General features: G+C 51.0%; 1 protein-coding gene and 1 long non-coding RNA gene across 12 annotated transcripts in view; one reads left to right on the top strand and one right to left on the bottom strand.

Annotated features, from left to right (window-relative positions):
* Positions 1–6,229: 6,229 nt before the first annotated feature.
* Positions 6,230–21,636, bottom strand: LOC311592177. The gene is made up of 2 exons (XR_014777326.1): positions 20,817–21,636; positions 6,230–6,541 (listed from the first exon to the last, which is right to left on the bottom strand). It is a non-coding gene; the product is annotated as an uncharacterized lncRNA (long non-coding RNA).
* The window catches only part of PAX2 (paired box 2), an 89,846-nt gene continuing 83,086 nt past the window's right edge, over positions 16,594–23,353 (top strand). For 3 of the 11 annotated variants that reach the window (XM_084772220.1, XM_084772219.1, XM_084772223.1), the window contains exon 1: positions 16,602–17,255. In XM_084772220.1, coding sequence (XP_084628346.1) covers positions 17,231–17,255 — 25 coding nt within the window. In that variant the 5' untranslated portion in view covers positions 16,602–17,230. Of the gene's footprint in view, positions 17,256–23,353 lie in introns of all 11 variants that reach the window. The other 8 variants (XM_084772216.1, XM_084772211.1, XM_084772218.1 and 5 more) reach the window with 6 other exon arrangements.

Raw genomic sequence — 23,353 nt, 5'->3', positions numbered from 1 at the left:
CACACTTTTAATCCCAGCACTCAGGAGGCAGAGGCAGGCAGATTGCTGTGAGTTCAGAGCCAGCCTGGTCTACAAAGTGAGTTAAGGACATACAAGGCTACACAGAGAAACCCTGTCTCGAGGTGGGGGGGGGGGGCGGGGAGAAAAGAAAAAAGAAAGAAAGAAAACCCATATAAGGCTCTCAACTCAACCACCTTCTGGTCAGTGTACCTGGATGGCTTAACTAACTTCCCTAAAATGGAATAGCAGTGGCATCTACCCCATAAGGTTGTTCTGAGGACTAACTCTTACCTGGAAGACTTTCGGAAGTGCCTGGTGCTGAACATGTTCTTAGTCCCTGTTCACATTTGGTGTCATCATCGTCACCTTCTCCCCCTCTTCTGAGAAGGAACTCTGTGCTGCTCTGGCTGGTGAGCTGGGTTAAAAATCAAGGCTCTACCACTAGTTTATGAGCATCTGCACAACTTCAGATGAACCCCCGTTTCTAACAGCACGTGCTGCAGAAAGATACCCCATGAGGGTCAGAGTCATGAAACATGTGGCCCAAGGCAGCAGCTGGTCTGTAGCCATGTTTGCTCAGCCTGAGCTGTAAGGAAGGACATCATATAGTTAGTGGGGGAAGTTAAAACATACTTCTGTGTATGGAGGCACACAACTGTAATCTCAACACTCAGAAGGCCGAGGCAGGAGGATTGTACATTTGACCAGACTGGACTACAAGGTGAGATGCTGTCTCAACACACATAAGTAAATCTTAAAATATGCCAAAGGACACACAGCGGGGAAAGCAATCCTTCCATCCATACGACCTCATGGAGGGGACCAGTTTCTTCATCCGTCAATCCAGAACTGCTCTATATGGGTTCATGAGGATGTGCGTGTATGTGCATATGCTCTTTCTCACCCACATCAGTAATGTTGCACACCTGCTTTGTGCTTTCTTTTCTCATTTATCTTGGAGATCTTTCCAAGAGACACGTTTCTCTAGGTTAAGGCTGCATACTACTCTGTTGATACATGTATGTCTGTTAACTCAGCGCTAATAATAGGCATTAGGATTACTTTTAAAAGATTGAGACAGGGTCTCTTGAAGCCTAAACTTGCTTCAAACTCAATATATAGCTGAGGATGACCTTGAACTCCTGAACTACTTCTATCTCCCAGTGCTAGGATTACTGGTATGCACCATAGCAGTGGGCACATGATGACTTTTAACTTGAAAAAAAAAAATGGTAATGACTATCCTTGCTTCTCTGTCATTTGAACATTGGTCCATTATATTGCTTGCTTTATATTTTAAGTAACCAGCATATTTCATATAAAAATCAGTCTTTCTGGTTGCCATTTAAAAATTAAGTATCTTGGAAGCTAGAAAGTTGGTTCAGTGGTTAAGGGCACTGACTGCTCTTCCAGAGGACCAGGGTTCAAATCCCAGCACCCACATGGCAGCTCCCAACTGTCTATAACTCTAAGATCTGATGCTTTCTCATAGACATACATGCAGGCAGAACACCAATGTGCATAAAATAAAGATAAATAATTTTTTTAAATTAAGTAACGGGCTGGTGATGCACCTCAATGGTAGAACACAGGCCACAGTTTGGTCCTCTGCACACAAAATGCCAAAAATAAATAAATAAAACAATGTTTTTGTTTGTCTGTTTGAGGCAGGGTTTCCTCTATGTATCTTGGCCATCCTGGAACTCTGTAGACCAGGCTGACCTCAAACTCAGAGATCCACCTGCCTCTGCCTCTGCCTCTGCCTCTGCCTCTGCCTCTGCCTCTGCCTCTGCCTCTGCCTCCACCAAGAATGGCTTCCTTTGTAGGCCTCAGTCCTGGGAGTGACTTGTTGGCTCTTCAGGAAATAGCTGGTCTCCAGCATCTTAGTGATGTCCACTTGGCCTATTCCATTCTTGGTTTCCTCTCTAAGGGTTGACTCCATCTGTTGCTGTCAAAGAGTCTGTAGTTGTGTGTCCCGTGGGTCATTGGTTAGCTTGTCCGTTCACTAATTTGTTCATTTATTCCTAAGTTGTTAATTCCAAGAGCATTATTGAGTGCCTTCTGAACCTGCTCAGGAAATTACATGAGAAACAACAGTAGTAGACCAAAAAAAAAAAAAAAGAATTCCTGCCTTTTTGGAGAATCTAGTCTAGAGCCGTGCGTCCATAGAACCCTGGGAGGGTGCCCACTGGCCATATGTGGCAATCGAACACTTGAAATGTGGTAAGTGTAACTAAGGAATGGGGGGATGGGGGGGAGGAGGGGGAAGAGTCTGCGTGTGTGTCTATATATGTGGGCACGCAGGTGCACGTGTGTTCATGGAGGGTGGTGTGTGAGTGTGTGTCTGTGCCTGTGGGGGGCCAGAGATCAAGCTCAGGTGTTGTTTCCCAGGTGCTATCCATCTTGATCATGAGACAGGTTCCCCTTTTGGCTTGGAGTTATCAAGTTAGGCTGGCTGCTCAGTGAGCTGCACCTCCCCACCTCCCCAGCATTGGTGTTATAAGAACATGCTGCCATACCAACGTTTTTGTTTAACATGGGTTCTGGGGGTGGAATTCAGGTACTCATGCTTTCACGGTGAGCACAGAGCTATCTTCCCAGCTCTAGGGGGCAGAATTTAAAAAAATAATAATTCAATTGATGTATTTGGTGTAATTGTGGCTAATGGCTACTACAATGGCTGGTAAAAGTCTAACAGGCAGGTTAGTGTTCATTCTGTTAAATCTGACATGATACAAGTGAAGGAATTTGCTCCCTCCTTCTGGAGCTTTGGAAGTCTTGTGAGTATACCTCTGAGCAGTGGTTCCTCTTCCTGTTTGGACCTCCAGTTTCCTGAACACTCTAAGAATGCAATGATGGGGCTGCAGAGATGACTCAGCAGTGAAAAGCACTTGCAGCTCTTGCAGAGGACCCAGGGTCAGTTCCCAGCACCCACACAACACTGTCTGTAATTCCAGTTCTGGGAGAGCAGACACCCTCTTCTGACCTCCACGACACCGGGCACTCCTGTGGTACATATGCATACATGCAGGTAAGACACTCATACACATAAAGTTAAAAATATTTATGTGTATTAAAAATACACATAAAAATAAAAATTCAACCTGCCTCCACATGTATGAAAATCATTCAGACGAAATCTGAGTCCCTAAAACAGGTCCATTCTAAACCTGTAAATAGAAGAGCGAGTCCTTGCAAAAGGGAAATAATCTGCATTGCCTACTTATTTGGTATCAAATACTATTTTTATATGGTCTGTTGTGTAAGTCTTAACAGGGATCAAATGTGCAAAAAAGAGAAGGGCTACGGGGCAACAGGAGAGTGGAGGCCTCTCTATTTAATATTCTGTGATACTGGGCATGGAACCCAGATTAGGATGTGCAAACGCGTGCATCATCACTGATAGCTCCACCTGCCGCCTAGTAATGCCATGTAAAGTGCAGGGCTCCTGGGTTCTGGACACACTAGGCTGAGATGTAGCTCAGAGGCAGAGCAGTTGCCTACATTTCATGAGGTCTTGAGTTCAATTCCCAGCACTGGAGGAAAAAAAAAAGGAGACTATTGCCATGCAGAAGACAGAACTCATGATTACAAGATGCCTAGAAGAAGAAGAAGAAGAAGAAGAAGAAGAAGAAGAAGAAGAAGAAGAAGAAGAAGAAGAAGAAGTTTGGCTGAGAAGTGGCACAAGAAGCCACTTGAGGGGCAGAGGCAGAGGCAGAGGCAGAAACCTGTGTCTTGAATATTTTTGCTCTCTTTTTGTGTGTGTGCAACACCTTCTCCTTGAAGTCTGAATAAGTCCTACTGGAGAAGCCTCAATAACCCTATGGGTCAGAGCAGAGCGAGTGGGCCTCTTCCAAGGGCTGAGTGGGCAACCAGGTATAGAGAAATCCACCCCCCCTGCCCAAAGGGGACATGTTTCTGGAGCTGCTATGTCAGACCTGTGCCCACCTAAGGGGTGTCATTGTGAAGAGGAAGGACCGTGGGAGGAGGGAAGAGGAGGAGGGAAAGAAGCAGGTGACAAGAGGGAGGGGGAAATGGAGGTGGGAACCTGAGGAGACAGAAAGCATTGTGGAGCTCTACACCTGTGTGTTTGCATCTACGTGTGTCTTCGAATACTTGCGGTACTGTGTGCGTGACAGAAACTTGTGTGTGCACTGGGAAGTTGTGTGCAGTATGTGGGGAGCTATGTCTACATAGAGATGAGGGTGGCATATGTGTGTGCGCAGAGGTCTATTTAAGTACTGTGTGTGTGTGTGTGTGTGTGTGTGTGTGTGTGTGTGTGTGTGTGTGATGCAGCGGGAGGATGTGTGAGAAATTGGAGCTGTGCATGTGTAGTGAGAGAACCGGGTAGAGTCTGTGTGGTGGGGTTTATGGTAGAGGTTTTGTGTTTGCTGTGTACAGGCTGGCTTCCTACACACTGTGAACAAGTCTGGTAAGAACATAGCCCTGTTTCATTTCTTTTGGTTCCTGGATGTGGGCCTCAGGTGGTCCCTACAATCAGCTGATGAGAGCCCCGCTTTGGAAGGCTTCCACAGTCAAACCAAGCACTTCTAGAGGGCCTTTCTTGTTCTTAGTTTTCTCAGGGAGACAGGTGATGAGCTGGGCTCTGAGAGAGGAAACTCAGAGAAGCAAGGACTCAGACACACAAGGAGAGGAAGGGAGGGTGGGTTGGCCGGGTAGGGCATTAGGCCACAGGGCCCTAGTCAGCAAGTAGACGGGGAGGAGGTGTCGGGGCTGAGAGGAGATCAAAGGCCAAGCTGAGAGATAAAGAGAGAAGCTCAAACTAGGAGAGACCGGTGGGAAGTGTGGACTCCAGAGGTGGGGAACCGCAGAGGATCAAAGGCCAGCTAGAGGGAGGAGGGGGGTGTCGGCGGGAGGAGATAGGTGGGAGGGACTCCGGAGGGACCCGGCAGGGACTCGATGGGGGGGAACTGGCGGGCGCTCGGGCGCTCCGAGGCGCGCGGCTCCCCGGGGAGACCACAGACACTTTGCGGAGATGTTACTCCGGAGTTGGAGACGATGATAAATATGATAATTTGTATAAAATCTGAATGGGTCTTGTTTTCAGGGAGAATGCCTCGGATGATGAATGGGCCCGGCTCCCAGATAGATGGCTGATAAAAAGTGTATTGGATTGGCGAGGGAGATTTTAATTCTCATTCGGTACCTGCAGATGCCGCGCCCGCGCCCGCGCCCAGCCTCTTCTCCCTCCCGCCCACGGTGCGGGGCGGCCAGCGGCCCTGCTGGCCTCTGCGGCTCCGGAGGCTCCTGAAATGACTCTAATTACAGAGTTATTAATTTTAAGAGGAGGGTGAGCGGGGGGTTTATGATTATTAATAGAGCATCGGTGCTCAGCGGGCGGGGCAGGCCGTGGGTGAGGGAGGCTCCAGAGTGCGCAGTCGGGCCAGTTGCAAGCCCTGCCAGCTCCGCGAAGGCAGCGGCCAGGCTCCCTTCAGAAGTGGGCTGCAACCCACAGAGTCCCCCAGTAATCACATGCACCTGTCAACCCGTGTCTTCATAGACTTAGTGCAGCAGGTTCCAGCCCTAACCTGCCCACCTGCATAGCTGAACTCTGGGCTCCACACCTGGGAGGTCAACAAGTCTGCCAAAGGCTGGAGCACCCCCTCTCCCATTTCTATTCCCAGCTCCCATCCCCCACACATGTCTAGGAGTGCTCATGACCCAGAGCAGGTCACTGGATGGCATCCTTGAAAGGCCCACGATCAAAACCACAACATCTATGAGGCTCCTATGGAATGCTAGGTAGTTTGCAAGGTGCTTCTAAGAATTGGTTTCTCCAACCATGCCAGCTTCCTGACTCCCAAGATGAAGAAACTTGATCTTAGGAGGGAAGCAGTCTGCTTCAGGGATGCTGTAGTCCGCTCTCTCCTGCAGCACACACTTTCCCTTGGCAGGGAAAGGTGAGGAGGTGGGAGGAGATGCAAGAGAGACAATTTCCCATCTCTAATTTACATCCATCCAGTCAGTCACCTTCATCCCCAGTGTGGGCTCCGAACGATTTGGCACGCTGCCTAACATCCTGTCCATCTTAGGGGAAGCTTTTCAAGACTAGACTTGGAGCTGTAAAGGCAGACCCCTGAGAGGAGTACATAAATGGTTTCTGCTCCGTGGTGCTTGCTCTGTGGGAATATCTTATCTGTTCTACTACAGCGACTGTTTTACAGAACTCCAAGGTCATTTAAGAGAAGGTATTAAGTGTTTTCCAGGAAACGGTTCAATTTCAGTTTTTTTTAAAAAAGGACAACAAACAAACAAACAAACAAGGCCAAAGAGCATTCTCCAGCCTCCTCCCCAAATGTTTATGCCTTTCTTTCCAGCTGGGTGGGTCAGGCCTCCAGAGGCCTGGATGATTCCAAGGCTTCCTCAACTCATGGCTTTCGCCAGCAAGAAGGTGAAGAGCTTCTTCTGGCTTAGAGAAGTGGGCTGTGGTACAATAGCACAACACAATGGCTTCCATAAGGTCACTCCTGTGGATAGTCATGCAGCCCCAGCCTGTTGTGTGATGTGGGCACAAGGGACCCTGCAGAGAAGACAGGCATTTGAGTAGGGTTCTCAGCTGGCCCCGCCCCCTTGTAGCTTCCTCTGAGGAAGTTTCTTTTGGGCAGTTTCCTGAAGCCCTATATGAGCAACCCAGTGATGCCGTGGGGGTGAGGAGAGGGGTAGGATCAAAATAAGCCTAGGACAGTGGTTCTCAACCTGTGGGTCGTGACTCCTTTTGGGTTAAGCAACTCTCTCACAGAGAGAGCCTCAGACCATTAGAAAACACAAATATTTACATCATGATTCATAAAATTGCAGCAAAATTATAGTTATGAAGTAGCAACAAAAATAATGTTATGGTTGAGGGGGCCACTACAACATGAGAAACCGTATTAAAGGGTTGCAGCATTAGGAATGTTGAGAACCCCTAGGCTCTAGTCTTGTCTGTGGCTGGTGTTGAGGATCAGGCCTAAGCAGAGGCTGAGCCCAGCTGCCAAGCTGGACAGAGGATGCCTTACTCCCCACACTGAAGCTTCAGGCCAAGCCCAAAGGCATCCTAGACAGAGGCAGGGCCTGGCTGGGGAAATACACTCCCCAGACCGAGGATACTTTTTGGAGTATGGGTTGAGTGCAGGCTGGATGGCCCTGCAATCTCAAGGCCTGGCTGGCCAGGTTACAGAAGCCAGCTTTGAATTTCCAGGTTTAGGTAACCCCTGGGTAGAGAAGAAGAGTGTGTGTGTGGGGGGGTGAAGGTAAGGAAACAAGAGTACAAGGAAGCTCTTGGGTCTCCCCAAAAGACTTCCAAGGGAAGTGCTCTTAGGCACAGCCCTCTTCCCTCTGACTTTCCCTTGGGAACCGGGCATCTTCAGCACAGCATAAGCTCACAGCTATAGGCTATAGAAGCATGCTCCAGCTGTAGAGCCTGTCTGTGCTGCCCGCCCAGGGTGATGGAGGAAAAGTTACTAAAATTCCTTGTTAGGGTTAGGGTTAGGGTTAGGGTTAGGGTTAGGGGTTAGGGTTAGGGGTTAGGGTTAGGGTTAGGGTTAGGGTTAGGGTTAGGGTTAGGGTTAGGGTTAGGGTTAGGGTTAGGAAACCTCCACACAGTTTCTTCATTTGTAAAACAGGATTGATAATAGTAGGTGGTGGGTTGAGGGAGACGGTCCCAGTGGATCAAGCCCTTTCTGCTAAAGCACGGAGGCTGTGGGTTGGGTCCCCAGAACCCACATGAAAGCCAGCTGGCATGGATGCCATCTGTCATGCTAGCACTCAGGAAGCAGGGACCTGAGGCAAACTGGCTAGCTAGGTTAGCTTGAACTGGTGAGCTCCAGGTTCATGGAGAGACCCCGCGTCAAAGTAGAGTATAAGAGGAGGACAGTCTATATTAACATCTGGTCTCCACATGCATACACATGTGCCCACACATTAAAGCATGCATATATACACATATGAAACAGAGAGAGAGAATAGTAGGTGAAGATGAACTGAAACATCTCCTGTAAAGCACTCAGGCAGTGTGTGGCGTGCAGTGACCCCTTGGGCATCTTAGTTGTCTTTGTTGTCCATTGTCTCTCACCTTGCCGCTCTAGGCCTACCCTCTGGATCGACCGCTTCTCCCTAGTCCGGCTGTATTCACCATCCTTTGTGCTTCTGATGCCCTGTCCTGTGCTCGGCACAAAGAAGTCAGAGGCCTGGTATGGTGGCACATACCTATAATCCCAGCTACTTGGAAGCTGAGACAGGAGGGTCTCTAGTTTGACACCAGACTGAGCAACTAAGCAAAGCAGTGAGACCTTATCTAAAAAGAAAGAAAGAAAGAAAGAAAGAAAGAAAGAAAGAAAGAAAGAAAGAAAAGAAAAGTCTGTGTCTGGGTTGGGTTGGAAATGAGCTAATATGTGCCAAGGCTCTGTGGGTTAGATGACAGAGCAGGTATGTTTCTTATCTGACTGCTGCCTCCACTTCCCACTCTTGATGCTGCCTTCTCTGATGTTTAGGATTAGTGACGAGCCCTCCTCTGCACTAACATGCCCTGCTCAGTGAGGCTGCCTCCCAAAGGTGCATGGCAGTGCAAGGGAGAGTGGTGAAAGGCACGGGGAGGAACCAGAGTTGACATTAAAGTCCTAGATGGCTGGTGAGATGGCTCAGCAGCTCAAGGCGGCTGCCGCCAAGCCTATGACCCAAGTTTAAGTCCTGGGGCCGACATAGTGGGCTGGGAGAGCAGACTCCCACAGGTTACCCTCTGACCTTCACACACGCTGTGGCATGCACATGCTCCTCATACACACACTAAATAAAGTTTAATAAGATGCCTAAGTGGACCTTTACTTAGCATCTCACCAAAGAACACATGCCCCAAAACACACCTAGAAGATAGGGGCTTCTTACTTCTGCCTGTCCACCTGACATCCCCAGCCCCCCAGTCTTGTTTGCCTTGAGATTTTGTCTTTTCTGGGCAAGACTACATACCTTGCTTCTGCTGATCTCTCTCACTCCCACTATTGGCCTCCCCACTGCCCCCGTCCCAATCAAACCTTGTTGCTCCCTTGTCTAAAATCCCTCAGTGGCATCCGGTGGCCTATAAGGGAAAATCAGAACTTAGGGAAGTGTTGTTCCTTTCCCCACCTTCCTGCCCTTACCTCTGCCCCTCCCCTTACATGGCTTCCTAGTTTGTTTGTTTTTTTTTCAGTTCCCCAACTGGGTAGGCTGTTAACTCTCCCTAGGCTTTTTCTCTCCATACTCTGCAGGCCCAGGTGACGTCTCCATTTAGGGTACAATTAGTTATCTTTTTCCCTCGCTGTAGGAGACTGACCTGAAGGCCTCACAGACACTAGGCAGGCCATGTCTCAGGGAGTCAGACCCCCAGCTTTTCTGGCCTCATGTTTTTCCAAATTTTGACACAGGGTCTCGGTAAACTGCCAAGGCTGGCCTTGAACTTGCTCTGAATCCAGACAGACCTTGAACTCTGTCTTCCAGCTTCAACCTCAAGAGTAGCTGGCATGAGGCTGTACTGATGGTTCAGTAGTTAAAAACACTTGCTGCCCTTGTAGAGGACCCAGGTTTAGTTTCCACACGATCGCTCACGACTGCCTGTAACTACAGTTCCAACAGATCTGAGTTCCCTTCTAACCTCTCTGCACTCCTGCACGCATGTATTACACACACACACACACACACACACACACTTAAATTTAAAAGTTTTAAACAGTAGCTAGGATGGCAGGCCTGCAGCAACAGGCTTGGCTCAACTATAATCTTGCAAGGTGCCATGCCCCTGATCAAGTGTTCTCAGACACCAACTTCCACTTCCCTGTATTCCAATCACCTTGAAAACACGCACCCACCATCAACCCCAGACAGGCAGCATCTTATTATGTAGCCAGGACTCCTCTGCAACTCCATATTTAGACCAGACCAGGTTGAACTACGGGAACTCAAAGCTCATCCTGCTCCGGCCTCCTGTGAGCTGGGAACAAAGGCATGCGCCAACAAGCCTAGCTGAGAGCCCCCATCATGACATGGCCAGAGTTATTCTTTGCCAACAGGAAAATGTCATCCTTGAAGGGGACCAGTGTGAGGTTTACACCTGTGGCTACAGGGTGCAGCACAGTGCAGACCTAGGTTTGCTAAGGGATGTCCTGCATCGTGGTATTTTCCCAGCTCAGTGTTGCTCCCTTTTCTCCTCATTTAAAAGCCCTCAGGTTTGAGCGCCAGTTAAATGCCATGTGCCCCTCCGCATGTAGGAAGTGACTAAGCCGCCCATCTGCTTCCTGGAGGACTATTTTTCTTCTCCTACATCAGCTCAGAGGGAAGGCCAGACTGAGTGGTGGGGTGGGCTGGACCCCACTGACCCAGAGGCTCTAAGGATGGAAATTTTCCTGAGCATTTGTCATCCAGTGGCCGCCAGGCCAGAGGCGATGACTTCCTCTCCTTACTTTGGGTCACACTGGCAAAGAGAGGCCCTTAGCAACTCTGCTGCAGCCCTCAGTCTTCAAAGAATTCAGGCACTCTGAGACTGCCAAAGCAAGGGGCTTGCAATGGCGAGGCCAGAAAGGGGGGACAGGAGGGGCGAGGAGGGGGGAGCTCCCACCTCTATCCTGCAGAGTCCTCATCAGGCATTCCGTAGTGCCCTTAGACCTTCCCTTTCCTCTTTCCCTTTCCCCCCTACTTTTCCTTCTTCTCCCTTCCACTACCTACTACATTTTTCTTTCCCTTCACCCCTCTTACCCTCTGGTCTAGGCAGCCAGCGCTGGCCCAAGCACTCCAAAGCAAGTGAAATCTGTACAGGGCTTTTCACTAATCCCAAGGAGCAGGCCGAGGAAATGCGCCCTCCACTGGTGCTGGGTCGCGGTTCTCTGCCGTAGCTTTTTTCCCCCCCTCTCTCACAGCTGTGGCCTGTGCCTCTTGCCTGAGCGCTCCAGATCCACAGGGGACTTCTCCAAGGGCCTGCTGATGAGAGCGGTAGATCCAAGCTGTGAGGAGGCAGAGGGTCTGAGCTAAAGGTCCTCTGCCCACACCCAGTCCCGGACCTATTTCAGGTGCGGCCAAAAGTCCTGGACAGCCAATAGAACTCCTAAAAAGAACCCTGTGACAAGTATACAGATCTTCCTCATTTGCCATGCACTCAGAATGTCATTTTACACACACACACACACACACACACACACACACACACACACACACACGTGGTCAAACCCTGGGACGTCTCCTTTAGCTCCAGTTCTGCGTGGAACCCCGGCCTAGAACCCTAGGGCATATCCTGAACTCTCTCTGCAGCCTCCACGGCCTGTGGCCACTGCTCCAACCCTGGTGGCCACGTGGCACCCATTTACTGCCAAGATTAGCAGTAAAGTACTTGCTCTTTTTTTCTTTTGTTTCTTTTCCTTCTTCCTTTCCCTCCTCCTAGTGCTTCTTTTCTTCATTTCTCTCCCCACTTTCCCTTACTTTCTATTCGCTTTTCTGTCTCTCTGCTTCTCTTCTGTCGTTTGTCATTATTTTCTTATTCTGTTTCGGCCTCTTCCCTCCTTCTGAGTCCCTCTGTTTCTTTGGACTCTTCCAGGATCTCTCCCTATCCCTGGATGAAGGTTGCACGGTTTTTCGGCGTTATCTTCCTGGCTCCTCGGTCCTTTTCTCACTTTTTCCGTTCTCCTAGCACCCTCACCCCACCCCACCCCCACCCCCGCCGCTGGTCTGGCCGGCTTGAGTCCGGCTCCCCGCCGCCACGGTGATTTATTCGCCTCACTCGGCGGAATCAGGTGCTGAACCGAGGCCCGAAACGAGGGAACAGCTTTCTCCCAGGAAGGGTTTTGTGAACTAAACGATGCTAATTACGGGGTGCGAGGACGCGACGCGACGCCAGAGGAAGGGAGGCGAGCCGGGCCAAGATGGGCCAGCTTGGGGAAGGGCGCAGGCTGCTGGCCTCCCCGGGCGCCTTCCAGGAGCCTCCCTTATGCCTCTTGCCCAGGCTTCACCCTTCCCTGGGAACTTTCCTGTCTGAGTTAACTATTAACTGTTGGCGAGAGGCAATTTTCTTCGGAATTTCAGCGATTTCCTTTTCGCCGTGGAAGCAGATTAACATGCAAACCGGGAGGCGATCGGCTTGAGTCTGCGCGGCGAGGATGACTCTGTCCCTCCAAACTGTCCCGCCGCCGGACAGCGGAAAACTACAGCCTCGGCCCCCCACGCCTGCTTGAGCAGGGGCCGTGACCCAGCCAGTGCCCGCAGAGAAGGTGGAAAAAGCCCAGCGCTTGTGCTGGAGCGAAGTTGAGGTGGGGAGAGATTTAACCCAGATTTAGCCGGGGACCTCAGCCATCCGCATGTACAGTCATATCAGGAACCCAGAGACAACACAGCCAGATTCCGGGCCCCAAATCTTGCTTGCTGGAATGTTCGGAAGATACAGCCGAACTCAGGGAGAGGACCGCTCAGGCCCGCAGACCCGAGGAACTCACTTCCCCGCTCTTTGTCACTGCCAGCACCCCAAAGTGCACAGCCTGCTCAGGCTTTAGACCGAAGCAACTTTGTTGAACTCCTTGCCCGTGCCCCCCTCCACCCTGCCAGCCCCCTTTCCTTTCTTGTCTGGCCTGCTTTTTCCTGAAGCAGGGAAAGAAAAGGTTATCACCCTCAAATCCTGGGAGTTAGGACCCCGTCTGGCTGACACATTAGCCTCTGGCCTCCTGCCAGGCTGCTAGACACGGGAGCAGTCTTCGCCGCCAGAAGCACCGGTGACTGGAGGGGCCAGGCTTACCTAGGCTCCTGCTGCTGTTCCTAGGGCTGCCCTTGTTTGACTCTCCTAGGACACTCGGGACTTACCCTAGCCATAGTTGGGTAGTGCTGGCATTGGACTGCCAGCCCCTTACACAGCAGTCCCCTAGCTTATCCCCCCCCCCCCGCCCCCGCCCGCCTCTGCCCCGCCCTAGCCTTGCGCCAGTCTTTTCCTGCTGCCAGGTTCTCTCAGCCTCTGGTGGGCTGCCTCTGTCTCTCTCTGTCTCTCTCGATGTGTGTCTGTGTCTCTGTCTCTCTTGTTTGTTTCGAGGCGCAGGCACTGATTGCGCCTTATGAAGTTCTAACTGGTTTTGTGTCAGGAAGATCTTTCTCGCTGCTACCCAGCCTGGCGTGACGGATTAAACATCAACTAGTTAAATAAAAATTAATATCAACTGCCTCCTAACTTCTAATGTCATGTTGTTTATAACTAATGAACTGATTAGGGGATAAACACATCACGGAGACATTCGGCTTTCCTGCCTCAGCTCCATCGATGCCTGTGCCCACTCCAATGCTGTCAGTTGCCAGGCCAGGAAAAAGGGGGGTGGCTGGGGGGTAGGGCAGGTTGCCTAGACTGGGAGTCCCTGGGGGCTTGCTCCTCTGCTGGCCTTGATCTTTCTCTCTTTCCTTCTCTTTCTCTTTTGTAGGTTTCCCTTTCTCTGCCTCTACCCCATTTCCTACTCTTTGCCTTTCTTTCTCTCTCTTCCTTCCTCTCTGCTGTCTTTCCTCCCTTCCCGTCGTTCCACCGTCAGTTCCTGTTCGTTCCCTGTCCCTGATGTCTGATCTCTCTCCCTCTCTTTCTGCCCCCCCCACACACACACACAGTCTACGCTTCCTTTCTCCCCTATTCTGTCATAACTCAGCCTTTCCCCTCTCCTTTCTTTCTTCCACCCTGGCCAGCCCAGAGTATTACGATGACCAAAGTGCTTGTAACTGGGCTTTTGCCCTGAATCAAAGTAAGACACAGCCTTTCCCCTAAAACTTAGAAACACGCACAAGCTTGTACACACACACACACACACACACACACACACACACACCTATTTAAAGTGGAGAAAAAGTCTTTTCTCCTCTTCCATTTGAAAGGGAAGCAGGATAATAGAAAAATCCTTAAAATTTGTACCTTTCATCTTGTCCCTAAAGCAATTATCATAAGTTCTACTACTAAAGTTAATTTCACAGTGGGGGAGGGGAGCGGGACTGCTCTGACATCTTTCCATCTTTTCTCTGGGGCTTCAGATCTCTCACTAGCTGATTTCAACCTGACATAGGTAGCCTCCTCTTAGGAGGCCTGTTTCCTAAAGATGCTTAAACCCAATCACAGTTGTCATTATGACAACAGTAAGGCAGGGAGGCAAGCAATCACAGACCCAGCCATGGTGATTTTTTTTCCTCCCTAAGAAGCCACAACGTTTAAACTTGGTTTGCCCTGGACCTCAGGGTCTGACAAGACAATAACAACAGAAAAAGCTTTTTAAAACCAATTTAGCACACGTGAAAATGTAATTCTAATGAAGAATCAATAGGCTGGCGGATCATTTTTCCTGCAACTCCTTGGAGATCCTGAAAGAGACTTTCAATCAATGGGGCCAGGGATAAGCAAAAGGGCCCAAGAGACAGTGTGGCACAGGAGTGAGAGCTGATGGACAAAGACAGGACCTGATGGAGGAGCCTAGCAGGGGCTGGAGGACAGGGTACCTGTGACTGGCATCAGTTTATAGGTGTCTGGAGGAAGAGCAGCAGAGGCAAAAGCTAAGAAGCCTTTATGCTTCTCAGGCCCCTTCCATTTATGCCCACAAGCTACTTTGCAAAGTGGCCTCTTCTGCCATCTCTAGGGCCTGACCCTGGCACTGCCCAAACCTTGCATCCTGCCTTTAGGCACTGGATCCTGGCACAAGTGCCTCGCTGTCTCAGGAACAGGAAAGTTTGATGTGTGACCTCAGTTCAAAAGCTCCCATTCCCCAGTGAGTGCTTCCCTGCCTGCACTTCTCAGAGACTGGGTCACAACTCCTGGTTCTAGTAGGAACAAGACTATTTGGTGTAAGTGTGGTGGAGCTTCATAATTATCTAAGCACCAAGCACCAAGAGCTGGGAAGTAAAGGTCTGATTCCACAAGATGAAACCCATGTGTTCCAGTAGATACTTTCAATTCTAGCATAGGAGGGCAGAGGCAGGGGAATCTCTGAGGTCTGAAGTTCAAGACCACCCTAGTCTACATAATGAAGTCTAAGCTAACCAGAGCTTATAATGAGATCTGTTGCAAACAAGAGAAACAAAGAAACAAACTATCACTGTCACCAGTTACAACCATGTGTGTGTAGCATACTCAGTGAGTAACTAAGTAACAGCACTTAACACCTTACCTCTCAGCACTTGAATTTGACCCAGAGAGACACCATGGAAGGAGAATGAACCAACTGCTATCCATGTTATCCTCTGGCTTTCCCACAATCGTCTTTGTGTGAGTGTGCATTCCAATCTTACATGCACACGAACACACACACAAAGTGAAAAAAAAGCATTTTTTGAAGGTGTGTGACTGGGTGCAGTTCTAGGTGACAATGAGAAGCTAGTTACAAGTCATCATCTCATGTGCATCAACAGGGTAAACACAGAGTAGCTGTGTGTGTGACTACAGTTTAATTGTGCACACTGCTCTCCTGTTCAGGTCCATGGCAATATTTCTCTGTATATAACAAGAAAACACATTTTTAGATAAGGTCTCAGTATGTATCCCTGGCTGGCCTGAAACTTGCTATGCAGACCACAGACCAGTCTTGAACTCACAGAGACTTGTCTTCCTCTGCTGGGCACCATGATGGCCAATGGAATCCTTTTTTTCCCCTTAAGTTTTTATGCATTTGTGTTGGGAGTTTTGTGTTGGAGGATGGTGAGGATGAGGATGAGGATGAGGAGAACAACAACCAATGAAGCAAGACATGCTGGTAAGCCAAGCCTGGGGACCACCTAGATGAGCAATGCCTGAATTCAGTATCCAGTACTATTCGAAAAGAAAAAGTCAGTTAGGTGATAATTTGTCCAGAACGCCATTCCTGTAGGAAGGTGTAGGCTGCTGTGGCTCCTTGGGCCTCTCCAGCTTCCAGTTTCTAGGATGAACTCAGTGGAGGGGTCGGGGTGGGGTTCCAGGAGTCACCTCCAAGTTGGACCTGAGTCCCAACTCTTGCCTCCCCTACCCTCTCCTGTGTGTGTGTGTGTGTGTGTGTGTGTGTGTGTGGTGTGTGAGTGAGTGTGTGTGGGTTAAAACACCATAACCTCCACTAGCACACAGGGCTTATCGAGTGCTATCTTGGACAGCAGCTTTGAGAGAGAGAGAGAGAGAGAGAGAGAGAGAGAGAGAGAGAGAGAGAGAGAGTCACAGGGCAAGCAATATAAAACAGAATAAACAAGGAAAGAGAGCACAGGGAGGAAACATCAGTGCTCATGAGGGGCACATGCGTGTGTTTTTAAAAGAAGTGGAGGCACAAGCGGGTTCATATAAGAAAAATGTGTTGTGAGAGATTTACAGAATTTATGATCAAAGTTGGAGAGATGTAAATTCCAGTTTGAGAGGGTATGATGTAGGACTAGGGCAAACAGGCCTTTGATCATGCATGAAAGCACCACTGTGGTTACAGAGGGTGTGAGTCTGAAGGCCCAAGAAACTTGGGGCACAGGGAAGGGGGTCAGAATTCTGAAGAAGGGCTGAGTTCACGTAGGTGCAGAATAGGGAAGGGGTGGGCCCTTCCTTCTTCCCCTATCACGTCAAGGACATCAGGACCTTTCCCTCTTATCCTAAGTTGTTGTTTGTTGAGAAAAAAAAAAAAAAAAAAAAAAAAGGAAAGAATCCAGAGCAGAGAGCAGCGCCAGGATGAACGTATTAGGGATGGGAATGACTGTGTGCTCAGAAAAGATCGGGGTGCATTTGTGGACACATTAGAAGCTAAGCTGAGAGTCCATGGCAGGCGCTGGAACCTGACGGGGTGAATTCCGGAAGTCTTGGGGAAGGGGAATCGCATAAAGTTGGGGGGAAGGCAAGGGCCTGAGCGCCGCGGTTGTAATCTGAAGGGGGGGCGTGTGGCCCTGAAGATGAGGGGGTGGGGTAAGAGGGTGTGCCGGAGTCTAGACCCAGGGTTTGGTCTTTGGGTACCTATGAGCAGCGAGGGTGTGGGTGTCGGCTTGCCTACAGGGCTGGGGGCCTCGGCGAGTGTGTGCGCCTGTGCGTGGCCCGGAGAGCCCGCAGCTGCTCGCCCGGTGGCTGTGCTCGGCGGCCGGGTGTGTGAGCGCGGGCGCGGGCACGATCTGAGCGCACAGCCCTCCCAGGCGGCCGGCAGCCGCGGTTATCTGAGCCGCTCCGTCGCGGGTGGCTGCTCCCGGATCTCCCTGCTGCGACAGCCAAAGCGAGACCGACTGTGGGGCGGCGGAGGAGCCGGGAAGCCTAGACCCAGGCCGGGGGAGCAGCGAGCAGAGCATGGAACAGTGTGCAGGTCGAGCAGGTAAGACTCAGGACTCGCCAGCGCGGGAACCAATGGTGGGAGTGAGGGCATGGGGGTGGGGAGGGGGCACTAGATCCGTGGGGACGGACGGGGGCTGTGTAGCTGAGGGCGTGTTTCACTCCTTCCTTCCCGGGTATGGTCCCCAGCGGCGACTGTGAGGGCTGGGAAAAAAAGAGGTTCTGTGGACGTTCCTCTTTGGGGCCTCTTAAGCCTTTTCTCCTCGTGACCTCTAAATCTTCTGTTGAAAACTTTCCACCCAGGAAACGCGAGTTTTATAACTTCTTCTTGCAGAACTTGGCTTTTCCTTTTTACCGAGTGCTTAGGATTTGATCATTCTGATTTATCTCTGGGCATAAATATTTTACACAACTTTCCTCAAGTTGGAAACGTTGGGCAGGCTTTAGTTTTCAGCGGTGGAAATGAATATATATATATATATATATATATATATATATATATATATATATATATATATGAAATGTATGTATACCGTGTGCGCATGGGTATAGGTTTTGAGTATTTGGTTACAAGTACTAATGTAGATGGTCAACCATACACAAACCTCTCCACTTATACCAGGGAGGCCTAGGGGACCGATGGCAGGCGCCAGGGGACCAGGATGGGGAGGAGAACCTGAAACTATCCAAAGAGCTGTTGGGGAGCTCTCCTTTATTTCCACCGCCCCCCCTTCTCCTGACCTGCCAGCTCAGCTGTGACTGCCCCATTAGGAGTCCTGGTGTGGTGCAAGGGTGGGAGGCCAAGTGCCCAAGCTGAGGCTGGTGGTAAGTGAGAGGACTGGATCAAGTTTCCAGAGTTTTCCAAATACTTCTGTCGAGGTCACGGCCTTTTTTCTTCACTCCTCACCTATCCAAATCTCGTTTCTGTCCACCCCATGGCACCAGCTCAAGTTCAGGTGCTCCTGTCCCCAATCTTCTCAAGGGCCTTGTCCCCATGGGAGAACCTGAGCCCCTATGAGTGTCAACTGTGGCCTCTTGGGTTTTTAGGGCTCCAGGAAGACCCCCCCCCCAACTCCAGAGGTTTAAGTAGGGAGATCAATAGCAAACAGTTGTAATGATCTAATTAATTATGGCAAAATTAAAAGCGAGTAGAAAATCAATCTCTGATGGTGTTGAAGATGGAATTCAATTGAGGGCCCATCTGTGCACCCCCTCGACCGTATAAATATGCAGCCCAAGGACAGACCTAATGGCTGAGTCTTCCTGGGAACCTCTCTCCCCCTTCCTCCCTTGCTTTCTTACACAGGGTTCCTCCACCTTACCTTATTTGAATCTACACTGCCTCTTGCCCCTGCGGCGCTGCCCAGCCTCCCTTCAGCTCAGGTCCCAACACTTCCGTCCTCTCTCTCAGCAGGCGCCTCTCCCTGCCTTGCAGACCGAAGGTGCCTAGGCTGGGTTCCCAGTCCCAACAAGTAGCCAGTGGCAAGCCTCCTGCTTAGCACTCCAGGAAGGAAAAGACAGAGCACTGAGTCACCTCCGTGATCTGTCCCAGTCACCTGGGAGGTGGGGGGGGGGACACGCAGTGGAAACCAGGCACTTCACACTTGTCGAGGAGCACCCCGTGGGGAAGGCAAGTGGCTACAGCTCAGGCTTGCTGCCCTGCTTTCCTTTCCTGGAGCCAGGCTGACACTCCAGATAGGCACAGTTTGTACAGGGTAGGAAGAAGCTGCCAAGCCAGGCAGTAGGCAGCTTTTTTTTTTTAAAGAGGGAAAATGGCTATTTTTTTCTTTCAAGCTACCCCCATCCCGTCAAGCCAAGCCTAAGTCCTCTCCCTCCCAGCTGCATTATTTTTCCTGCTTCCGCTCTTCCCGATCTTCTGCCTCCACACTCTCCACCCAAGGCTTGTCCCATTGCTTCACAGCTCCCTCAGTGTTCTGTGCCCCCCCCCCCATGGACTTCTTGGTTCCAATATGACTGTTCAAAATGACAATGACAATGCCAGCAAGCAAATGTGCCTGCCGGCAGTGGGAGTGCGAGCGCTGCAGCCGGGTTTACGCGAGATGCGGGATTTATTTAGTTTCCCTGGCCTGAATCTGAGCAATGACAACAAACATGGAAATGGTAAAGAAAGGAAGAAGGGGAGTGAACTGGCAGTCAGGTCATTGTGATCTTGAGCACCAAAAAAAATATAAAAACAAGAGGTGTGGATCCTCCCTCTTTCTCTGCCGGGTTCCAATCCCCAGACAGCTTTCTGGCTCCCTATAGGTGATCTTCTGCCTTTGCCTCATGCTGCCCAGAGTGAACTCCCAGATTCCCTCTAAATTCCCAGGTTTTTGTTGCTGTTGCCCCCCTCAGAAATCGCCTCATTCTCGCTGATCCATACACTGGGTCTTCAGAGCCTGGGGGGAAGACACAGCCTGACACCTCCCTTCTCTTTGCCGGGCCTCCTCACCCCGTTATTAATTGCTGTGTTGACCTGTAAGATTGATTGACAGCCCTGCTGGAAGAGGCTGGGAGGCCTTGGCCTCTGAGCAGCCTGGGCTGGGGGCTCGGTGAGGAGGGGGAGGCGCTGGAGGTCCTAAGCTTTTACTTCAGGCCAGCAAGGAACACAGCTGTTTGCCTAAAACTCCCTGCGCCACTGCTCAAAAAAGCCTTACAGCACTCAAACACGTTTAGCCGAACACTCACCAAGAGGTATTCTGCCTCTAAGGAGACACACTAGATATTCCCCCAACTGATTTAGACATTGGAAGGGTTTTTCTCCCTTCGTTAACCAGTTTCATCAATGCATTCGTTAACCCGCCGATCTAGAGATCATTTGGGGATCGGAGACATGGCGGGAGAACCTGAGTCTGAGTTCCTTTCTATCTGAGATTCACTTTGCACTGCTTTTTCTTTCTAGGGACAGTGACAGAAATTTAAGAGATAATCCTGGATACAGATGACCCCTAAAGTCTCAAACCAAATCATCCCCTCTCTGGTGAAACAAGGGACCTTGTCCTGGCCCGTCAAAAAAAAAAAAAAATATATATATATATATATATATATATATATATATATATATATATATATATATATATGTAGTTTTCAGGCCTTCTGCTTCAGCGAAGTTGGAGGAGATAGATGCCCTGCCCTCTGAAGAAAACAGTGGGCGGAGGCTTGTAGTCCCAAAAGCAGAAATCTAACCCCTAGTGGGAACCTCCCTCCCCATCTTTTCCCAGCTCAAGCGGTAACCTGCAGGCAAGTACACTTACAAGGCCACTTGGCCACTGTAGCTACTCAGGAGTAGACCCCCATTCCTTACTCCAGGCCGCTGGACGTCAGGCCAAGATCCCCCCCGCCCCCACTTGGGGGAAGGGCGCCTTGACTCTAAGCTAGGCTTGGTGGAAGAGGCAGGCGTGCTCAAACCTTGGTTTGTCCCCAAGAGACCCCTTTCCTTGGGCCTCTCCCCCAACTCAGCCTGCCCTTCTTGCCCCTGTGTCCCCTCTCCCCTCCTCTCCCGTCCCCTTTGTTTCCAGCCACCTCGCAGCCCTTCCCCCCTTGCCTTGGCGGCGGTGCCCCCAAGGCTTCCCTTGCCTCTATGGCGGGTTTCAGTCTGCCTTACCGGCTCCCAGCTCAGGCGCGCTCCGCCTGCTCCTCACATCCACACAGCTGCTGCAAGAGGAGGAAGGGAGGGCGGCGCGCCAACGGATCCCAGACAGCAGATTTGGTGCCTGCTCGCAACTCCCGGGAAACTCTGCACTGGCGCTCCCGCCCCTCTCCAACTATTCCTCAGCGCCACCGGGCCAAGAGCCCTCGTTCTGTTCGCCACTTCCTTTCCCGACGTGTTGGCCCTGGCTACTTAGCCACCCCTAGCATCCCGCATCGGGAGTTGCCCAGCACTCAGTTGCCTTTCAGCTACCTCCTGTCCCCTCCCTCTGCAGTCCGTGTAGTAGCTGTGGCAGTGGCGAGTGGCTCTGGGAACATCCTGGATCCGCCAGCACAGTCTCCCTCCACCACAGCCCGTTGAGCCGCGGGCTCCAGCAGGCTAAGAGGGTTAATCATTACTTCCCCATCAACACTCAGCCACCCTTGGACTCTCTCTCACCCAGGCTCTAAGGAGGAGGAGGTAGCTGGCCCAGTGGAGACCCGCTTTGCCCAGCTAGCCTTAGCAGGCCTTCAAGGGACTGGTCTCTTTTCGGTGGTCTCAGGTCCCTTTTTGAGTCTCCTTTTTTCCCCCACTTCTCCCTCCCTCTGCCTCCTCTTAGGCTCTGCCCACCGTCTCAACTCTATTTGGTCTTTGGCAAGTTGACTGCAGGTTCTGGGAAGGACCAACTCTCTTTGTCTGGAACCGGACAGAACGGGATTTCCTTCCCTAGTCTCTGCCAAAGCTTTTGGCGGAGTGGCCCAAAGGGGACCCGTGCCTCCGGTCACAATTGACCCGATTGTTGGGGATGTGGGTGAGAAATTTAACTGATCTAGCGGTGACAGTAGACTAGGAGGGGCGTGCATGAAGTGTGGGGGTGGGGGAGTGGCAAAAGAGGTGCTGCGAAACCTGGAAGGCTGTGGTGTAGCCCAAAGGAAAGGGGCGGGAGTCTGAAAAGAAGGAACCGAGAAGGAAGCCGCCTGAGGGTGTAGGGGTAGGTAGGGCGGGGAGCAACGCCCCCTGTTCTGCCAGCCTACAAGCTCAGATACCCCCCTTCCCTCTTTGTGTGTGTCAGGTGTTCAGGAAGCTGAGCAACTATTCCTTCGTCTACTATAGAAATGTATGTTTTCCAGAGTGTCCTTTTGTGGGCTCCATAGTCCACAAAATTGTCCCCATTTTACAGGCGAGAAAACTGGAGTCTAAAGAAGCAAAGAGACTATGCAGGCAGAGGCAGCTTCTCCTTCCTGTAGGCTGTAGGGTAAATGGTCCCTTTTAGCAGCCCTCCGTGAGTGCCTGGGGCTAGTACAGGTGATTTTTCAGGTCTGAGCCATAGGTCAGGTTACGAGGTCTGATTATCCGGATCTCCTTCGTTCTTTCCCCCAACCAGCTTTTCTTCTTTGGTCAGAGTCCTCCACACCTACCCCGTGGGCCTGCTGGCCATGTTTGGATTATTTTTTTCACACTCCTCCCGCCACCAGTTCAATGGTCACAGGCAGCCACCTGGCTGACCCGTGCCAGTGCGAGGCCCCTTTGGTGGCCAAGTGGCTTGTATTGTCATTGCTCCTCAAAGGGGCTGTGAAGGGCCGGAGAGGTGGCTGGATCCTCTTAGGAAGGGAAGCCGGGTTAAAGGGAGGAGGGGCCATGCAGGATAAAGGCCCAGCACGTGCGCGCAGGGCCTCTAAAGCACCAACAGACCAGGCAGGCGGGGCCAGCTGGCAGTTAGAACCCCCGAGATTCTTGTGGGGTGTCCAAATATTGGGAACAAAGGCGGGAAAAGAAGAGGGAGAGCAGGAGGGAGGGAGGGAGCAAGGGAGAGAACGAGGAAGCAGAAATTAGGGGGTCTTAGATGAAAAAAAAAAGTAGCTTTAGGGAGAATGTGCTGTGGAGTGTGAAATTGCAGCCCATGGTGCTCCATATTGTACCAGAAGCTCTTCCAAAAAAAAAAAAAAAGCCTCCAATGTGACCAGAAAGCCGGCTAGGCATGGGGAGGGGGAGGGGTGGGGGTGGCGGGAGCCGGTCAGGCGGGGCAGGAGAGAGGCGTTCACCCATTGCCAGGGCCCTGGATGCCTAGGGTACGCCCTCTAAGGGCCCACTCCGAGGGGAAGTGGGCAGCGGGTGAGAACCCAGAGTTTGATTGTTAAGAACTTTTTTCTTTTCTTTTTGTTGGTGGAGTTGGTGAGTTCCAAACGGAATAATCCAGAAGAGATGCTGGGCTGCCTAGTAGCTGCTCAACCTTCGCTACCTCCCTTATTCGATCCTGCTTTCCTTTACTTCGGACTAATTTTTTTGTCCCTTCATTCTAAACACCCCCCCCCAACTTTAATGCATTTAATTTGGTCTGCGCTGTGGGGAGCATTTCCTGGGGAGCAACGCTTAATTTCGGAATTTCTAATCCCCTCCTTCGGAGCTCAGGCCCTCGCTCCCCTCGCTACTCCCCGGGAGGTAGAAAGAAAGACAAGCCGGGGCCACGGGGGAGGGGCACGGCTGGGATGCTCCACTACAGTCGCGGGGCGGGA

The sequence above is a fragment of the Acomys minous genome (assembly GCF_964271855.1).
Source record: "Acomys minous genome assembly, chromosome: 2".
In the NCBI taxonomy this organism is placed as follows: Eukaryota; Metazoa; Chordata; class Mammalia; order Rodentia; family Muridae; genus Acomys; species Acomys minous.
The sequence above is the reverse complement of the archived record's forward strand: the minus strand, read 5'-3'. Positions and strand labels throughout refer to the sequence as shown.